Source organism: Oncorhynchus clarkii, chromosome 16, assembly GCF_045791955.1.
Source record: "Oncorhynchus clarkii lewisi isolate Uvic-CL-2024 chromosome 16, UVic_Ocla_1.0, whole genome shotgun sequence".
NCBI classification, from domain to species: Eukaryota; Metazoa; Chordata; class Actinopteri; order Salmoniformes; family Salmonidae; genus Oncorhynchus; species Oncorhynchus clarkii.
Window position 1 is genome coordinate 71,047,802 of NC_092162.1, and position 17,500 is coordinate 71,065,301.

Consider the following 17,500-nt stretch of genomic DNA (forward strand, 5'->3'; position numbering starts at 1 on the left):
ATGTCATTATGGGGTATTGTGATGTCATAATGAGGTATTGTGATGTCATTATGGGGTATTGTGATGTCATAATGAGGTATTGTGATGTCATAATGAGATATTGTGATGTCATTATGGGGTATTGTGATGTCATAATGAGGTATTGTAATGTCATTATGGGGTATGGTGATGTCATAATGAGGTATTGTGATGTCATTATGGTGTATTGTGATGTCATAATGCGGTATTGTGGTGTCATTATGGGTATTGTGATGTCATTATGGGGCTGTAATGTAACAAAATGTTAGTCAAGGGGTCTGAATACTTTCAGAAGGCACTGTAAAAAAGTGTGTGGATTTGGCTATTTCAGCCACCCCTGCGGCTGACAGGTGTATAAAATCAAGCACACACTAATCTCCACAGACAAACATTGGCAGTGGCATGACCTTACTGAAGTGCTCAGTGACTTTCAACGTGGCAAGTCAGTTCATCACATTCCAGCCAGAGCTACCCATGTCAACTGTAAGTGCTGTTATTGTAAAGTAGAAACATCTAGGAGCAACAACGGCACAGCTGGGAAGTGGTAGGCCACACAAGCTCACAGAACGGGACCACCAAATACTGAAGTGCGTAGCGTGTAGAATTTGTCTGTCGTCGGTTGCAGCACTCACTACCGAGTTCCAAACTGCCTCTGGAAGCAACATCAGCACAATAACTGTTCGTCGGGAGCTTCATGAAATGAGTTGCCATGGCCGAGCAGCAACATACAAGCCTAATATCACCATGCGCAATGCCAAGCGTCGGCTGGAGTGGTGTAAAGCTCGCCGCCATTGGACTCTGGAGCAGTGGAAACGCGTTATCTGGAGTGAAGAATCACGCTTCAGCATCTGGCTGCCGAATCTGGGTTTGGCAGATTCCAGGAGAACGCTACTTGCCCAAATGCATAGTGCCAACTGTAAAGTTTGGTGGAGGAGGAATAATGGTCTGGGGCTGTTTTTCATGGTTCGGGCCCCTTAGTTCCAGTGAAGGGACATCTTAACGCTACAGCATACAATGATATTCTAGACAATTCTGTTCTTCCAACTTTGTGGAAACAGTTTGGGGAAGGCCCTTTCCTGTTTCAGCATGACAATGCCCCCGTGCACAAAGAGAGGTCCATACAGAATTGGTTTGTCCAGGTGGGTGTGGAAGAACTTGAGTGGCCTGCACAGAGCCCTGACCTCAACCCCATCGAACACCTTTGGGATGAATTGGAACGCCGACTGTGAGCCAGGCCTAATCGCCCCCAACATCAGTGCCCAACCTCACTAATGCTCTTGTGGCTGAATGGAAGCAAGTCCCCCTGCAGCAATGTTCCAACATCTAGAGGAAAGTCTTCCCAGAAGACTGGAGGATGTTATAGCAGCAATGTTCCAACATCTAGTGGAAAGCCTTCCCAGAAGAGTGGAGGATGTTATAGCAGCAATGCTCCAACATCTAGTGGAAAGCCTTCCCAGAAGAGTGGAGGCTGTTATAGCAGCAATCTTCCAACATCTAGTGGAAAGCCTTCCCAGAAGAGTGGAGGCTGTTATAGCAGCAATGTTCCAACATCTAGTGGAAAGCCTTCCCAGAAGAGTGGAGGCTGTTATAGCAGCAATGTTCCAACATCTAGTGGAAAGTCTTCCCAGAAGAGTGGAGGCTGTTATAGCAGCAATGTTCCAACATCTAGTGAAAAGCCTTCCCAGAAGAGTGGAGGCTGTTATAGCAGCAATGTTCCAACATCTAGTGGAAAGCCTTCCCAGAAGAGTGGAGGATGTTATAGCAGCAATGCTCCAACATCTAGTGGAAAGCCTTCCCAGAAGAGCGGAGGCTGTTATAGCAGCAATGTTCCAACATCTAGTGGAAAGCCTTCCCAGAAGAGTGGAGGCTGTTATAGCAGCAATGCTCCAACATCTAGTGGAAAGCCTTCCCAGAAGAGTGGAGGATGTTATAGCAGCAATGTTCCAACATCTAGTGGAAAGTCTTCCCAGAAGAGTGGAGGCTGTTATAGCAGCAATGTTCCAACATCTAGTGGAAAGTCTTCCCAGAAGAGTGGAGGCTGTTATAGCAGCAATGTTCCAACATCTAGTGAAAAGCCTTCCCAGAAGAGTGGAGGCTGTTATAGCAGCAATGTTCCAACATCTAGTGGAAAGCCTTCCCAGAAGAGTGGAGGATGTTATAGCAGCAATGCTCCAACATCTAGTGGAAAGCCTTCCCAGAAGAGCGGAGGCTGTTATAGCAGCAATGTTCCAACATCTAGTGGAAAGCCTTCCCAGAAGAGTGGAGGCTGTTATAGCAGCAATGCTCCAACATCTAGTGGAAAGCCTTCCCAGAAGAGTGGAGGATGTTATAGCAGCAATGCTCCAGCATCTAGTGAAAAGCCTTCCCAGAAGAGTGGAGGCTGTTATAGCAGCAAAGGGGGGACCAACTCCATATTAATGGTTTTTAATGAGATGTTAGACGACAGGTGTCCTCATACCTTTAAAATCAGAGTTTTGTATTTTGATGGATGCATTTTAATCCAAGCAAAATGAGGGATGAACTCCTCTTAACAAATAATCTTCACTGACAAACATCGACTCAGATTGAAGGTTCCCCCATAAAGATTTCTCAGCTACCTTGCACCTCTCCGACTATGTTCTTCATGTGTGAGAGCAGGTCCTGGGCTCTCTGATGGGTGTTGCTGCTGCTATTCCCCAGACTGTCTGCTTCTTCTGCTACCGCCACCACCTGGTGGGAGGACAACATTACATCAGCACACCTGTCATTCATTCTTACCATCAATTCTTGTTGGGATACGCAACTGCATAAAGTCCAATAAGCTGATGTTGGAGTAATGGAGATACAATAGATACACATATGTATGTGTTTGAACACTTGAAACTGTTATGAATGTAAATAATTAATATTTATGTGAATAAAGGAAAGGATAATGCACGTTTTTAAAAAGGAAAATGAGAAGAATAAAACGTATAATGACAGAGAAGGACAGAGAGATGCTCGACTCTGAATAACTGATTAAATAAATGACAGAGAAGGACAGAGAGATGCTCGACTCTGAATAACTGATTAAATAAATGACAGAGAAGGGTGGACAGAGATGGTCATTGTCTCTGAATAACTGATTAAATAATGACAGAAAAGGGTGGACAGAGATGGTCATTGTCTCTGAATAACTGATTAAATAATGACAGAGAAGGGTGGACAGAGATGGTCATTGTCTCTGAATAACTGATTAAATAATGACAGAGAAGGGGCGGACAGAGATGGTCATTGTCTCTGAATAACTGATTAAATAATGACAGAGAAGGGTGGACAGAGATGGTCATTGTCTCTGAATAACTGATTAAATAATGACAGAGAAGGGTGGACAGAGATGGTCATTGTCTCTGAATAACTGATTAAATAATGACAGAGAAGGGCGGACAGAGATGGTCATTGTCTCGGAATAACTGATTAAATAATGACAGAGAAGGGCGGACAGAGATGGTCATTGTCTCTGAATAACTGATTAAATAATGACAGAGAAGGGTGGACAGAGATGGTCATTGTCTCTGAATAACTGATTAAATAATGACAGAGAAGGGTGGACAGAGATGGTCATTGTCTCGGAATAACTGATTAAATAATGACAGAGAAGGGGGGACAGAGATGGTCATTGTCTCTGAATAACTGATTAAATAATGACAGAGAAGGGGCGGACAGAGATGGTCATTGTCTCTGAATAACTGATTAAATAATGACAGAGAAGGGTGGACAGAGATGGTCATTGTCTCTGAATAACTGATTAAATAATGACAGAGAAGGGTGGACAGAGATGGTCATTGTCTCGGAATAACTGATTAAATAATGACATAGAAGGGGGGACAGAGAGATGCTCGACTCTGAATAACTGATTAAATAATGACAGAGAAGGGTGGACAGAGAGATGCTCGACTCTGAATAACTGATTAAATAATGACAGAGAAGGGTGGACAGAGAGATGCTCGACTCTGAATAACTGATTAAATAATGACAGAGAAGGACAGAGAGATGCTCGACTCTGAATAACTGATTAAATAATGACAGAGAAGGGTGGACAGAGAGATGCTCGACTCTGAATAACTGATTAAATAATGACAGAGAAGGACAGAGAGATGCTCGACTCTGAATAACTGATTAAATAATGACAGAGAAGGGTGGACAGAGAGATGCTCGACTCTGAATAACTGATTAAATAATGACAGAGAAGGACAGAGAGATGCTCGACTCTGAATAACTGATTAAATAATGACAGAGAAGGGTGGACAGAGAGATGCTCGACACAGATCTCCATCACCTTATCCTCCAGGCCGAGGATGTCTGAGTTGATGGTCATGATCTCTCCCTCCAACATGTCCGCTCTGTTCCGGCTCTCATCCAGAGTACTGTTGTAGTTCTCTATGGCATTCTGGGAAACAGAGTCAATCTCAGTCAACAGATATTGAACGAGTGTTTTTCAAATAAAATTAAATTGTATTTGTCATGGCCTCCCGTGTGGCGCAGTGATCCTTGCATCGCAGTGTTAGCTTTGCCACCAGAGACTCTGGGTTCAAGCCCGGGCTCTGTCTCAGCCGGCCGCAACCGGGAGGTCCATGGGGCGACACATAATTGGCCTAGCGTCGTCCGGGTTAGGGAGGGATTGGTCGGTAGGGATGTCCTTGTCTCATCGCGCACCAGCGACTCCTGTGACGGGCCGGGCGCAGTGCGCGCTAGCCAAGGTCGCCAGGTGCACGGTGTTTCCTCCGACACATTGGTGCGGCTGGCTTCCGGGTTGGATGCGCGCTGTGTTAAGAAGCAGTGCAGCTTGGTTGGGTTGTGTATCGGAGGACGCATGACTTTCAACCTTCGTCTCTCCTGAGCCCGTATGGGAGTTGTAGCGATGAGACAAGATAGTAGCTACTACAACAATTGGACACCGCGAAATGGGGGAGAAAAAGGGGGTAAATATTTTTTATTAAAAAAAACTTAAAAAAACATTTTATACTGATCATTGGGAATGAGATCAGAATTAAAAACAGTTTTAGTCTCAACTGTGGGAGTCTCCAGTTCACAGTTCACCAGTTCACCCCAAAAATGTAGTCATATTGTATCTGATGGATATTTGGGGAGAAAAAAATATAAAAATATAAAATAAAATAGAAATATATATTTGTCACATGTGCCCGAAATACAACAAGTGTAGACCTTAACCGTGAAATGCTTCCTTACAAGTCCTTAACCCACAATGCAGTTCAAGAAAGACAAACATATCATGTGTGTGTGTGTGTAATTACAATGTGTGTGTGTGTACTCACAGAGATATTGTCCATGGATCTGCTGAGGTTGTTTAGCTGAGTCAAGGTGACAGAGGAGGCGTTCAGGTTGATCAGCTGATGAGCCACGGAGTCAAAGTTGTCGTTAATTTTGTCCAGATCCTCCAACAGGACAATTACACAGCTGTCACAAGCTGAAAGGACACACATTTAGTCACCTTCATCAGAATACTGGAACAGAACCAAGCTATGGTTTGCCACTCTCCTTCTCTTTCTCCTCTCTCCTTGACTCTCTCGTTCTCTTTCTCCTCTCTCGTTCTCTTTCTCCTCTCTCTTGACTCTCTCCTTCTCTTTCTCCTCTCTCCTTGACTCTCTCCTTCTCTTTCTCCTCTCTCCTTGACTCTCTCGTTCTCTTTCTCCTCTCTCGTTCTCTTTCTCCTCTCTCTTTGACTCTCTCCTTCTCTTTCTCCTCTCTCCTTGACTCTCTCCTTCTCTTTCTCCTCTCTCCTTGACTCTCTCCTTCTCTTTCTCCTCTCTCCTTGACTCTCTCCTTCTCTTTCTCCTCTCTCCTTGACTCTCTCCTTCTCTTTCTCCTCTCTCCTTGACTCTCTCGTTCTCTTTCTCCTCTCTCGTTCTCTTTCTCCTCTCTCTTTGACTCTCTCCTTCTCTTTCTCCTCTCTCATTGACTCTCTCCTTCTCTTTCTCCTCTCTCCTTGACTCTCTCCTTCTCTTTCTCCTCTCTCCTTGACTCTCTACTTCTCTTTCTCCTCTCTCCTTCTCCCCTTCTACCTCTTCCCCCTCTCCCTTTCCTCGCTTCTTCTTCCCCAACCTCCCCCTGTCCATCTCTCCCTCCCCCTGTCCATCTATCCCTCCCCCTGTCCATCTCTCCCTCCCCTGTCCATCTCTCCCTCCCCCTGTCCATCTATCCCTCCCCCTGTCCATCTATCCCTCCCCCTGTCCATCTCTCCCTCCCCCTGTCCATCTATCCCTCCCCTGTCCATCTATCCCTCCCCTGTCCATCTCTCCCTCCCCTGTCCATCTCTCCCCCCCCTGTCCATCTCTCCCTCCCCCTGTCCATCTCTCCCTCCCCCTGTCCATCTCTCTCCCTCCCCCTGTCCATCTCTCCCTCCCCCTGTCAATCTCTCCCTCCCCCTGTCCATCTCTCCCTCCCCCTGTCCATCTCTCCCTCCCCCTGTCCATCTCTCCCTCCCCCTGTCCATCTCTCCCTCCCCCAGTCCATCTCTCCCTCCCCCTGTCCATCTCTCCCTCCCCTGTCCATCTCTCCCTCCCCCTGTCCATCTCTCCCTCCCCCTGTCCATCTCTCCCTCCCCCTGTCCATCTCTCCCTCCCCCTGTCAATCTCTCCCTCCCCTGTCCATCTATCCCTCCCCCTGTACATCTCTCTCCCCCTGTCAATCTCTCCCTCCCCCTGTCCATCTCTCCCTCCCCTGTCCATCTATCCCTCCCCTGTCCATCTCTCCCTCCCCTGTCCATCTATCCCTCCCCCTGTCCATCTATCCCTCCCCCTGTCCATCTCTCCCTCCCCCTGTCCATCTCTCCCTCCCCCTGTCAATCTCTCCCTCCCCTGTCCATCTATCCCTCCCCCTGTCCATCTCTCCCTCCCCCTGTCCCGTCTCTCCCCCTCCCCCTGTCCATCTCTCCCTCCCCCTGTCCATCACTCCCTGTCTCCATCTCCTTCTCCCCCTCTCCCTGTCTCCATCTCCTTCTCCCCCTCTCCCTGTCTCCCTGTCTCCCTCTCCTTTCTCTCCCTCTCCCTGTCTCCATCTCCTTTCTCCCCCTGTCCATCTCCTACTCTCCCTGTCTCCCTCTCCTTTCTCTCCCTCTCCCTGTCTCCATCTCCTTTCTCCCCCTGTCCATCTCCCCCTCTCCCTGTCTCCCTCTCCTTTCTCCCCCTGTCCATCTTTACCTCCCCCTGTCCATCTCTCCCTCCCCCTGTCCATCTCTCCCTGTCTCCATCTCCTTCTCCCCCTCTCCCTGTCTCCCTCTCCTTTCTCCCCCTCCCCCTGTCCATCTCCCCCTCTCCCTGTCTCCATCTCCTTCTCCCCCTCTCCCTGTCTCCATCTCCTTTCTCCCCCTCTCCCTGTCTCCATCTCCTTTCTCCTCCTCTCAAATAAAATCAAAGTTAAACAATGCCAATCCAACAGCACATATGGATTCATTAACAGACACATTACTTACGTTGGCAGGTCATGTCATGTCCGTGTTGTACAGGAACACTGTATCTATGGGAACAGCTGTCACACTGTTTGCCTGTTAGGCCGTCTCCACAGCGACACTCCCCTGTCCGAGGGTCACAGCGCCCATGCTTACACTCACACTCTGAAGAGAATGGAAGACACACACACACACACACACACACACACACACACACACACACAAATGATCCCTCATTTGATAACCCTTTTTAAATCTAATTCAGTCAGTGTAGATGAAGGGGAGGAGACAGGCTAAAGAATGATTTTGAAGTCTTGAGACAGTTGAGACGTGGATTGTGGATGTGTGCCATTCAGAGAGTGAATGGACAAAACAACATATGTAAATGCCTTTAAACGGTGGTAGTAGGTACCAGGCGCACCAGTTCACGTGTGTTAAGAACTGCCACACTGCTGGGTTTTTCACATTCGTCAGTTTCCAACAGTTTCCAGCCAAGTTGACACAGCTGTGAGAAGCATTGGAGTCAACGAGGGCCAGCATTCCTGTGGAACGCTTTCGACACCTTGTAGAGTCCCACGCCCCGACGAATTGAGGCTGTTCTGATGGCAAAAGGGGGTGCAACTCGATATTAGGAAGGTGTTCTTAATATTTTGTACACTCAGTGTATACTTTTATATTATAAACTGGGTGGTTCGAGCCCTGAATGCTGATTGGCTGACAGCCGTGGTATATCAGACTGTATACCACAGGTATGACAAAACATGTATTTTTACTGCTCTAATTACATTGGTAACCAGTTTATAATAGAAATAAGGCACCTCGGGGGAGTGTGATATATGGCCAATATACCACGGTTAAGGGTTGTATCCAGGCACTCTGCGTTGTGTTGTGCGAAAGAACAGCCCTTAGTCGTGGTATATTGGCCATATACCCCCCCCCCCCCCCCAAGGTGCCTTATTGCTTAAATATCTACTTTCATACAGTACACTCTACAGTACACTCTACAGTACACTAGACAGTACACTAGACAGTACACTAGGCAGTACACTAGACAGTACATTATACAGTACACTATACAGTACACTAGACAGTACATTATACAGTACACTAGACAGTACACTAGGCAGTACACTAGACAGTACATTATACAGTACACTATACAGTACACTAGACAGTACATTATACAGTACACTAGACAGTACACTAGACAGTACACTAGGCAGTACACTAGGCAGTACACTAGACATTACATTATACAGTACACTATACAGTACACTAGACAGTACATTATACAGTACACTAGACAGTACACTAGGCAGTACACTAGACAGTACATTATACAGTACACTATACAGTACACTCTTAGAGAAAAACGTGATCTAGAACCTAAAAGGGTTATTCAGCTGTCCCCATAGGAGAACCCTTTGAAGAACCCTTTTGGGTTCAAAGTAAAACCATTTACACAGAGGGTTCTCCCTGGAACCAAAAAGAGTTCTATCTAGAATCCAAAAGGGTTCTACCTTGAACCAAAAAGAGTTCTATCTAGAATCCAAAAAGGGTTCTCCTATGGGGACCGCCGGAAAACCCTTTTGGAACCCTTTTTTCTAAGAACGTAGGAGGAGGAGGTATAACTCACTCTTGCAGCCCTCAGGACTGTAGTCCCAGTACCCAGGGGCACACTGGCGACAATTAGGTCCACTGACCCCTGCCTGGCAGGCACACGAACCGTTCCTGGGGTCACACGGTTGGACCAGCGCCGCGGCCGCGTCACAGTCACACCGACGACACCCGGAGCACGACTCATAGCCAAACGCACCGTCCTGAAACACAACACGTTATTGACACAGCTCGGTAATGAGGATATCATAACTAACAATGACAATAAGCTTGCCAGAGACAAGCAACCAAGGATCAATGACGTATTAAGGTTTATATAAGTTGGTTATGAGTTAGTCTCTGCCAATATTTGTTTGGTTCTGAGTTCCCGAGATGAGTTAAGAGGAATTATTGTCATAATATACACGAATATGAATAAGGGAAATAAACTGAGGACAAACCTCACAACAGTTGCAGTGGGGACCGGTCACACCAGGTTTACACTGGCACTGTCCTGTGTGAGGGTCACATGACGCCGTGCCACATGGGGAGCAGTTGCATCCTGGGTAAATAAGACAGGGGTTATTACGTATTACAGTTTTTTTTTTCTCAATTGATAAAACACAATTTCTGAAACCTTGCTCCATTTCCTGAAAACATTAAACACAAAACCTCATCTTCAAGCACTATTTACATAACCTCTGACTCCTCTCGCAAAATGAAACATTCGCCTCAAAACAGTTTTGCCTGTGTTCAAAATCAAACACTGCTCTCAAATCATAAAGAAAGAGATCAAAATGATATACACTCTCAAGTAGTCAGTAAACAATACAACGAAAAATAGAAAACACATTGTTCAAAACATACAATTCTCAGGGAGAAGTACATTATTTATTAAAACAAATATTCATATTTTTCCGTCATTGTCTTTTGATGAAGGAAAACATGTTCTATCATAGTGGCTCAAAATTGATCAGAAATTACTACTCTGCTTTGCTCTTTGCAATTTAGTTTTTCCTCCTCCTTGTACCCCTATTTTTACAGTACTGTACCCTGCCTCTCACAAACGTGCCTTTGTCTTTGTGATACTGTAATTCTTGTTCTTTGTTGATATGAACCTGCAACCAGTCAAAATCTATTGAGCAGTCAGTACTGTTAATAAATGGAAAGCACAATGTTCAGGGCCAGACAATTTGTCCATTGTACAGTATACAGCCTACAATGCATTGTACTACAGTATCCATTCTCAGACTTTCTCCTTCCCACCTTCAACAACCGGTTTGCTCTCTGAACTGGCTTATATTGGTTGTGTCGCATCATTTGAAACAGGTTAAATCAATATTGAGTGGTTGTGTTCAAGCAATGACATGTGTTCTCTATTTGTATTTGATTGTTGCCACTTGTGTTTACCAGTATGGATGACATGTGCATTAGAGTGCAAAATGTGTTTTGAGAATGAGAATGTGTTTAGAGTTTTGCTGAAAAGTCTAAGTAAGATCTGCAAATTGTGTTTTATCATGTGAAAGGGTTTAAGGTATTGACAACAGACTGCATAATTAGCTAAATGAGTCCAGGCAACTGAGAACTTTGTTCAGCCAATGGGTTTTAGTGTTTTAGCAATTGAGAAAAACTGTAACTTCAGCAACAGGAAGTCATGCACAGACAGATGTGGAATCACTAAACACTGCAACAGCTACACAGTACACATTTCTCACAGAGAACCAGATTTATTATAGAAGTTAAAAGAGGTTAAGACCTTGTGAAAACAGAACTAGTCTTTGAGACTTCCTGAATTAAAGAGAAAGATATTTAGTGCAGGCGGGAGAGGCTATGTAAACTGGGATTAGCCTAGAGCGTGTGTGTGTGTGCACGAGAGAGAGATAGAGAGAGAGAGAGAGAGAGCTAGAGAGAGATAGAGTGAGATAGAGTGCTAGAGAGAGAGAGAGAGAGCGAGAGAGAGAGAGTTAGAGAGCTAGAGAGCTAGTGAGAGAGAGAGAGAGCTAGAGAGCTAGAGAGAGAGAAAGCTAGAGAGAGAGAGAGCGAGAGAGATAGAGAGAGAGCTTGAGAGAGAGAAAGAGAGAGAGAGAGAGCTAGAGAGCTAGAGAGAGATAGAGCTAGAGAGAGAGAGAGAGTTAGAGAGCTAGAGTGCTAGAGAGAGAGCTAGAGAGAGAGAGAGAGAGAGAGAGAGAGAGAGCTAGAGCGCTAGAGAGAGATAGAGCAAGAGAGAGAGAGAGAGAGAGAGAGCTAGAGAGAGAGAGCGAGAGAGAGAGAGAGAGAGAGAGAGAGAGAGAGAGCTAGAGAGAGAGAGAGAGAGAGAGACAGAGAGAGAGAGAGAGAGACAGAGAGAGAGACAGAGAGAGAGATAGAGAGACAGAGAGACAGAGAGAGAGAGAGAGAGACAGAGAGAGAGAGAGACAGAGAGAGAGAGAGAGAGACAGAGAGACAGAGAGACAGAGAGAGAGAGAGAGAGAGAGACTGAGACTGAGACTGAGACAGAGACAGAGACAGAGACAGAGAGAGAGAGAGAGAGAGAGAGAGAGGTGCGTTGTCAGATCAGAGGCCTTTTGGTCTTACTGGTGCAGTTCTTGGCAGTGACGGCGTCACCGTGGAAACCGGGGGCACAGATTTCGCAGTGCGTCCCGGCGGTGTTGTGCATGCAGCTGTGACACTCGCCCGTCAGCCCGTCACAGTCACTGAACAGCATGTTGGGGTCCGTGTTGTCATGGCAATGGCAGGGCTGGCACGTGCTGCCAATCACCATGGGGTTGCCGTAGAAACCGGGAGCACACCTGGGAGAGGGAGGAGACAGGAGAAAGGAGGACGAGACAGAAATGGGTACAAAGTGTATTTGAACAGTTTAAAAATGATTTCAGTCAATAAAAAAATTAAAAAACAGCCTTTTTCTTCCTAAAACTGCTCTCTTCACTTCCAGTTTAATTTGGGGACTCGCGGCAACACGTCACATATCACAGCCATGTCATAATAACATAACTGTATGATATATGGCGTTTATCAACATTGTATGTAGTACTGACCTTGCACACTGGGGCCCAGCGTAGCCAGGCATACAGAGACACAGCATCCTGTTGGGTTTCTCTACACAGCCCACTGCAAAACTACACAGGAGAGAGAGAGAGAGAGAGAGACAGAGAGAGAGACAGAGAGAGAGAGAGAGACAGAGAGAGAGACAGAGAGAGAGAGAGAGACAGAGAGAGAGACAGAGAGAGAGAGAGAGACAGAGAGAGAGAGAGAGACAGAGAGAGAGGGAGAGAGAGAGAGGGAGAGAGAGAGAGAGAGAGAGAGAGAGAGAGAGAGAGAGACAGAGAGAGAGACAGAGAGAGAGAGAGAGAGACAGAGAGAGAGAGAGAGAGAGAGAGAGACAGAGAGAGAGACAGAGAGAGAGAGAGAGAGACAGAGAGATTACATTGAAGTCAGACGTTGTCGTCAGGAAAACAAAACAAACGTACAGTTTCTACAATACGTGAAAGCAAATGAAGGGGATGAATGAGGAATGAAAAAGGAGATGCTACTGACTTGTTGGAGGCCACTTGTAGAGGACAGGGGCAGGTGTCACAGGACTGGGCTTGTCCATCCAGAGAGTGGTTACCAAGGAAACCACCCTGACACTTTTCACAGTGGTCTCCAGCCCTGTTGTGTTGACAGTTCTAAGAGAAATAACAGCAACAACAACATGATAAAGGGTAAAGAATCGTAAATATTAAGGCCAGGGCACCACACCCTCACAGGGCCATTTTTTCCCCTCCTTATTTAAATCCCAAATCGATGTTTACCAGTTGAATGTAGACACAAGTATAAAACCTTTTTCTGTATAACAATTTCTCTGAATTAGTTTTTATTAAGATATGCAAATGAGGTAAATCCCCCAAAAATCTCGACCCTGGATGAAGTCAGACTAAATATTTTGGTTATATTTTGTTAAGGCAGATTGTGGACAAATCCTTTTTTTCATTTTTATAATCTCTTTAATACAAAATAAATGTATGTAAAATGCCTTTTTTTGGGGTGAATTATTATAATAAAAATATATATATAATCTAGAATAATATTTGTACAACATGTAAAAAATTGCCTCGGGTCAAGTCTGGTGAATATATCGAAGGGTAAACAACAGCCACTGGGGTGAACGCAGATGCTTCTGAAGCCGAGGGAAATGAGTTGGCGTGTGGGAGGAGTCTGACTTTCAGGAAATGGCAGTTATAGACAAGTACATTTAAATTAGACTACCAAACACCATCTCTTCAAAGTAAGTTACTAAATATACACTACAAAGACAGACCAGGTGAATCCAGGTGAAAGATGTGATCTCTTATTGATGTCACCTGTTAAACCCACTTCAATCAGTGTAGAGATGAAGGGGAGGAGACGGGTTAAAGAAGGAGTTTTGAAGTGCCTTTGAAAGGAGTTATGGTAGGTTGGTATCAGGCGCACCGGTTTGTGTCAAGAACTACACTGCTGCTGGGTTTTTCACCCTCAACAGTTTCCTGTGTGTTTCAACAATGGTCCACCACACAAAAGGACATCCAGCCAACTGGACACAACTGTGGGAAGCATTGGAGTCAACGTGGGAGTCAACATGAGACAACTGTGGGATACATTGGAGTCAACATGAGACAACTGGTGGAAGCATTGGAGTCAACATGGGACAACTGGTGGAAGCATTGGAGTCAACATGGGACAACTGTGGGAAGCATTGGAGTCAACATGGGAGTCAACATGGGAGTCAACATGGGAGTCAACATGGGGAGCATTGGAGTCAACATGGGAGTCAACATTGGAGTCAACAAGGGACAACTGTGGGATACATTGGAGTCAACATGGGACAACTGTGGGAAGCATTGGAGTCAACATGGGAGTCAACATGGGAGTCAACATGGGAGTCAACATGGGGAGCATTGGAGTCAACATGGAACAACTGTGGGAAGCATTGGAGTCAACATGGGAGTCAACATGGGAGTCAACATGGGAGTCAACATGGGGAGCATTGGAGTCAACATGGGAGTCAACATTGGAGTCAACAAGGGACAACTGTGGGATACATTGGAGTCAACATGGGACAACTGTGGGAAGCATTGGAGTCAACATGGGAGTCAACATGGGAGTCAACATGGGACAACTGTGGGGAGCATTGGAGTCAACATGGGACAACTGTGGGGAGCATGGGAGTCAACATGGGACAACTGTGGGATACATTGGAGTCAACATGGGACACCTGTGGGGAGCATTGGAGTCAACATGGGAGTCAACATGGGAGTCAACATGGGACAACTGTGGGAAGCATTGGAGTCAACATGGGAGTCAACATGGGAGTCAACATGGGAGTCAACATGGGAGTCAACATGGGACAACAGTGGGGAGCATTGGAGTCAACGTGGGAGTCAACATGGGAGTCAACATGGGACAACTGTGGGGAGCATTGGAGTCAACATGGGACAACTGTGGGGAGCATTGGAGTCAACATGGGACAACTGTGGGGAGCATTGGAGTCAACATGGGAATCAACATGGGAGTCAACATGGGACAACTGTGGGATACATTGGAGTCAACATGGGACACCTGTGGGGAGCATTGGAGTCAACATGGGAGTCAACATGGGAGTCAACATGGGACAACTGTGGGAAGCATTGGAGTCAACATGGGAGTCAACATGGGAGTCAACATGGGAGTCAACATGGGACAACAGTGGGGAGCATTGGAGTCAACATGGGAGTCAACATGGGAGTCAACATGGGAGTCAACATGGGACAACAGTGGGGAGCATTGGAGTCAACGTGGGAGTCAACATGGGAGTCAACATGGGACAACAGTGGGGAGCATTGGAGTCAACGTGGGAGTCAACATGGGAGTCAACATGGGACAACAGTGGGGAGCATTGGAGTCAACATGGGAGTCAACATGGGAGTCAACATGGGACAACAGTGGGGAGCATTGGAGTCAACGTGGGAGTCAACATGGGAGTCAACATGGGACAACAGTGGGGAGCATTGGAGTCAACGTGGGAGTCAACATGGGAGTCAACATGGGACAACTGGTGGGGAGCTGTTCTGAGGGCAAAAGGGGACACAACTCAATATTAGGAAGGTGTTCCTAATGTTTTGTAGAATCAGGTAATGTCCAATGTGTAACATCCTCTATGAAATAGATGAAATAAAATGATAAAATGATGTGTAATTTAATGCAGTGAGTTTGAAATTATTATTATTTATTGTTCAAAGGACGCTGTACATTTTCATCAAGTTTTTGATTTGTGTCTGTTTACTTTTTGAAAATATGAATGAACCAAATACCAAACAAATCTCAAAATTGATAGGTAGATGGAAAAATGTCATTTTCAGCCTGTGGTGCCTACCCCTAAAATGCTAAGATGTTTATTTTTTTTGTGTGTGTGTGTGTGGGGGGGGGGGGGGGGGGGGGGGGGGGTGTAATAAACACATGACTACTTGAGTCATAAAGTTGGAGAACGTCCTACGTCCCAGGGCAGTGATTGGGGACATTGCCCTGTGTAGGGTGCAGTCTTTCAGATGGGACTATAAACGGGTGTCCTGACTCTCTGTGGTCACTAAAGATGTCATGGCATTATTGTATCAGTAGAGGTGTTAACCCCGGTGTCCTGGCTACATTCTCAGTCTGACCCTCATTCCATCATGGTCACCTAATCATCCCCAGCTTACAATTGGATCATTCATCCCACCTCCTCTCTCCTGTAACCATTTTCCAGGTAATTACTGTAAATGAGAATGTGTTCTCAGTCAATTTACCAGGTAAAATAAGGATTCAATACATTTTTTTTGTGCTTCAAGCAGTAGTTAAATGTAGTTGTAGTTAACAGTAGTTAAATGTAGTTGTAGTTAACAGTAGTTAAATGTAGTTGTAGTTAGCAGTAGTTAAATGTAGTTGTAGTTAGCAGTAGTTAAATGTAGTTGTAGTTAGCAGTAGTTAAATGTAGTTGTAGTTAACAGTAGTTAAATGTAGTTGTAGTTAACAGTAGTTAAATGTAGTTGTAGTTATCAGTAGTTAAATGTAGTTGTATTTAAATGTAGTTGTAGTTATCAGTAGTTAAATGCAGTTGTAGTTAACAGTAGTTAAATGTAGTTGTAGTTAACAGTAGTTAAATGTAGTTGTAGTTAACAGTAGTTAAATGTAGTTGTATTTAAATGTAGTTGTAGTTAGCAGTAGTTAAATGTAGTTGTATTTAAATGTAGTTATAGTTAGCAGTAGTTAAATGTAGTTGTAGTTAACAGTAGTTAAATGTAGTTGTAGTTAGCAGTAGTTAAATGTAGTTGTATTTAAATGTAGTTGTAGTTAGCAGTAGTTAAATGTAGTTGTAGTTAGCAGTAGTTAAATGTAGTTGTAGTTAACAGTAGTTAAATGTAGTTGTAGTTAACAGTAGTTAAATGTAGTTGTAGTTAACAGTAGTTAAATGTAGTTGTAGTTAGCAGTAGTTAAATGTAGTTGTAATTAACAGTAGTTAAATGTAGTTGTAGTTAACAGTAGTCAAATGTAGTTGTAGTTAACAGTAGTTAAATGTAGTTGTAGTTAGCAGTAGTTAAATGTAGTTGTAGTTAACAGTAGTTAAATGTAGTTAACAGTAGTTAAATGTAGTTGTAGTTAACAGTAGTTAAATGTAGTTAACAGTAGTTAAATGTAGTTGTAGTTAACAGTAGTTAAATGTAGTTGTAGTTAACAGTAGTTAAATGTAGTTGTATTTAAATGTAGTTGTAGTTAGCAGTAGTTAAATGTAGTTGTATTTAAATGTAGTTGTAGTTAGCAGTAGTTAAATGTAGTTGTAGTTAACAGAAGTTAAATGTAGTTGTAGTTAGCAGTAGTTAAATGTAGTTGCATTTAAATGTAGTTGTAGTTAGCAGTAGTTAAATGTAGTTGTAGTTAACAGTAGTTAAATGTAGTTGTAGTTAGCAGTAGTTAAATGTAGTTGTATTTAAATGTAGTTGTAGTTAGCAGTAGTTAAATGTAGTTGTATTTAACAGTAGTTAAATGTAGTTGTAGTTAGCAGTAGTTAAATGTAGTTGTATTTAAATGTAGTTGTAGTTAGCAGTAGTTAAATGTAGTTGTAGTTAGCAGTAGTTAAATGTAGTTGTATTTAAATGTAGTTGTAGTTATCAGTAGTTAAATGCAGTTGTAGTTAACAGTAGTTAAATGTAGTTGTAGTTAACAGTAGTTAAATGTAGTTGTAGTTAACAGTAGTTAAATGTAGTTGTATTTAAATGTAGTTGTAGTTAGCAGTAGTTAAATGTAGTTGTATTTAAATGTAGTTATAGTTAGCAGTAGTTAAATGTAGTAGTAGTTAACAGTAGTTAAATGTAGTTGTAGTTAGCAGTAGTTAAATGTAGTTGTATTTAAATGTAGTTGTAGTTAGCAGTAGTTAAATGTAGTTGTAGTTAGCAGTAGTTAAATGTAGTTGTAGTTAACAGTAGTTAAATGTAA

At 44.1% G+C, this 17,500-nt stretch overlaps 1 protein-coding gene across 1 annotated transcript in view; it reads right to left on the bottom strand.

Moving 5' to 3' along the window:
• Positions 1-17,500, bottom strand: part of LOC139369000 (laminin, alpha 5) — a 224,535-nt gene that overhangs the window by 45,168 nt on the left and 161,867 nt on the right. Inside the window, exons 43-51 of the mRNA XM_071108558.1 lie at positions 12,575-12,705; positions 12,076-12,156; positions 11,615-11,829; positions 9,502-9,602; positions 9,081-9,264; positions 7,469-7,609; positions 5,313-5,464; positions 4,316-4,426; positions 2,616-2,727 (exon numbers count right to left, since the gene is read on the bottom strand). Of these exons, the coding sequence (XP_070964659.1) occupies positions 2,616-2,727; positions 4,316-4,426; positions 5,313-5,464; positions 7,469-7,609; positions 9,081-9,264; positions 9,502-9,602; positions 11,615-11,829; positions 12,076-12,156; positions 12,575-12,705 (1,228 nt within the window). The remainder of the gene's footprint in view (positions 1-2,615; positions 2,728-4,315; positions 4,427-5,312; positions 5,465-7,468; positions 7,610-9,080; positions 9,265-9,501; positions 9,603-11,614; positions 11,830-12,075; positions 12,157-12,574; positions 12,706-17,500) is intronic.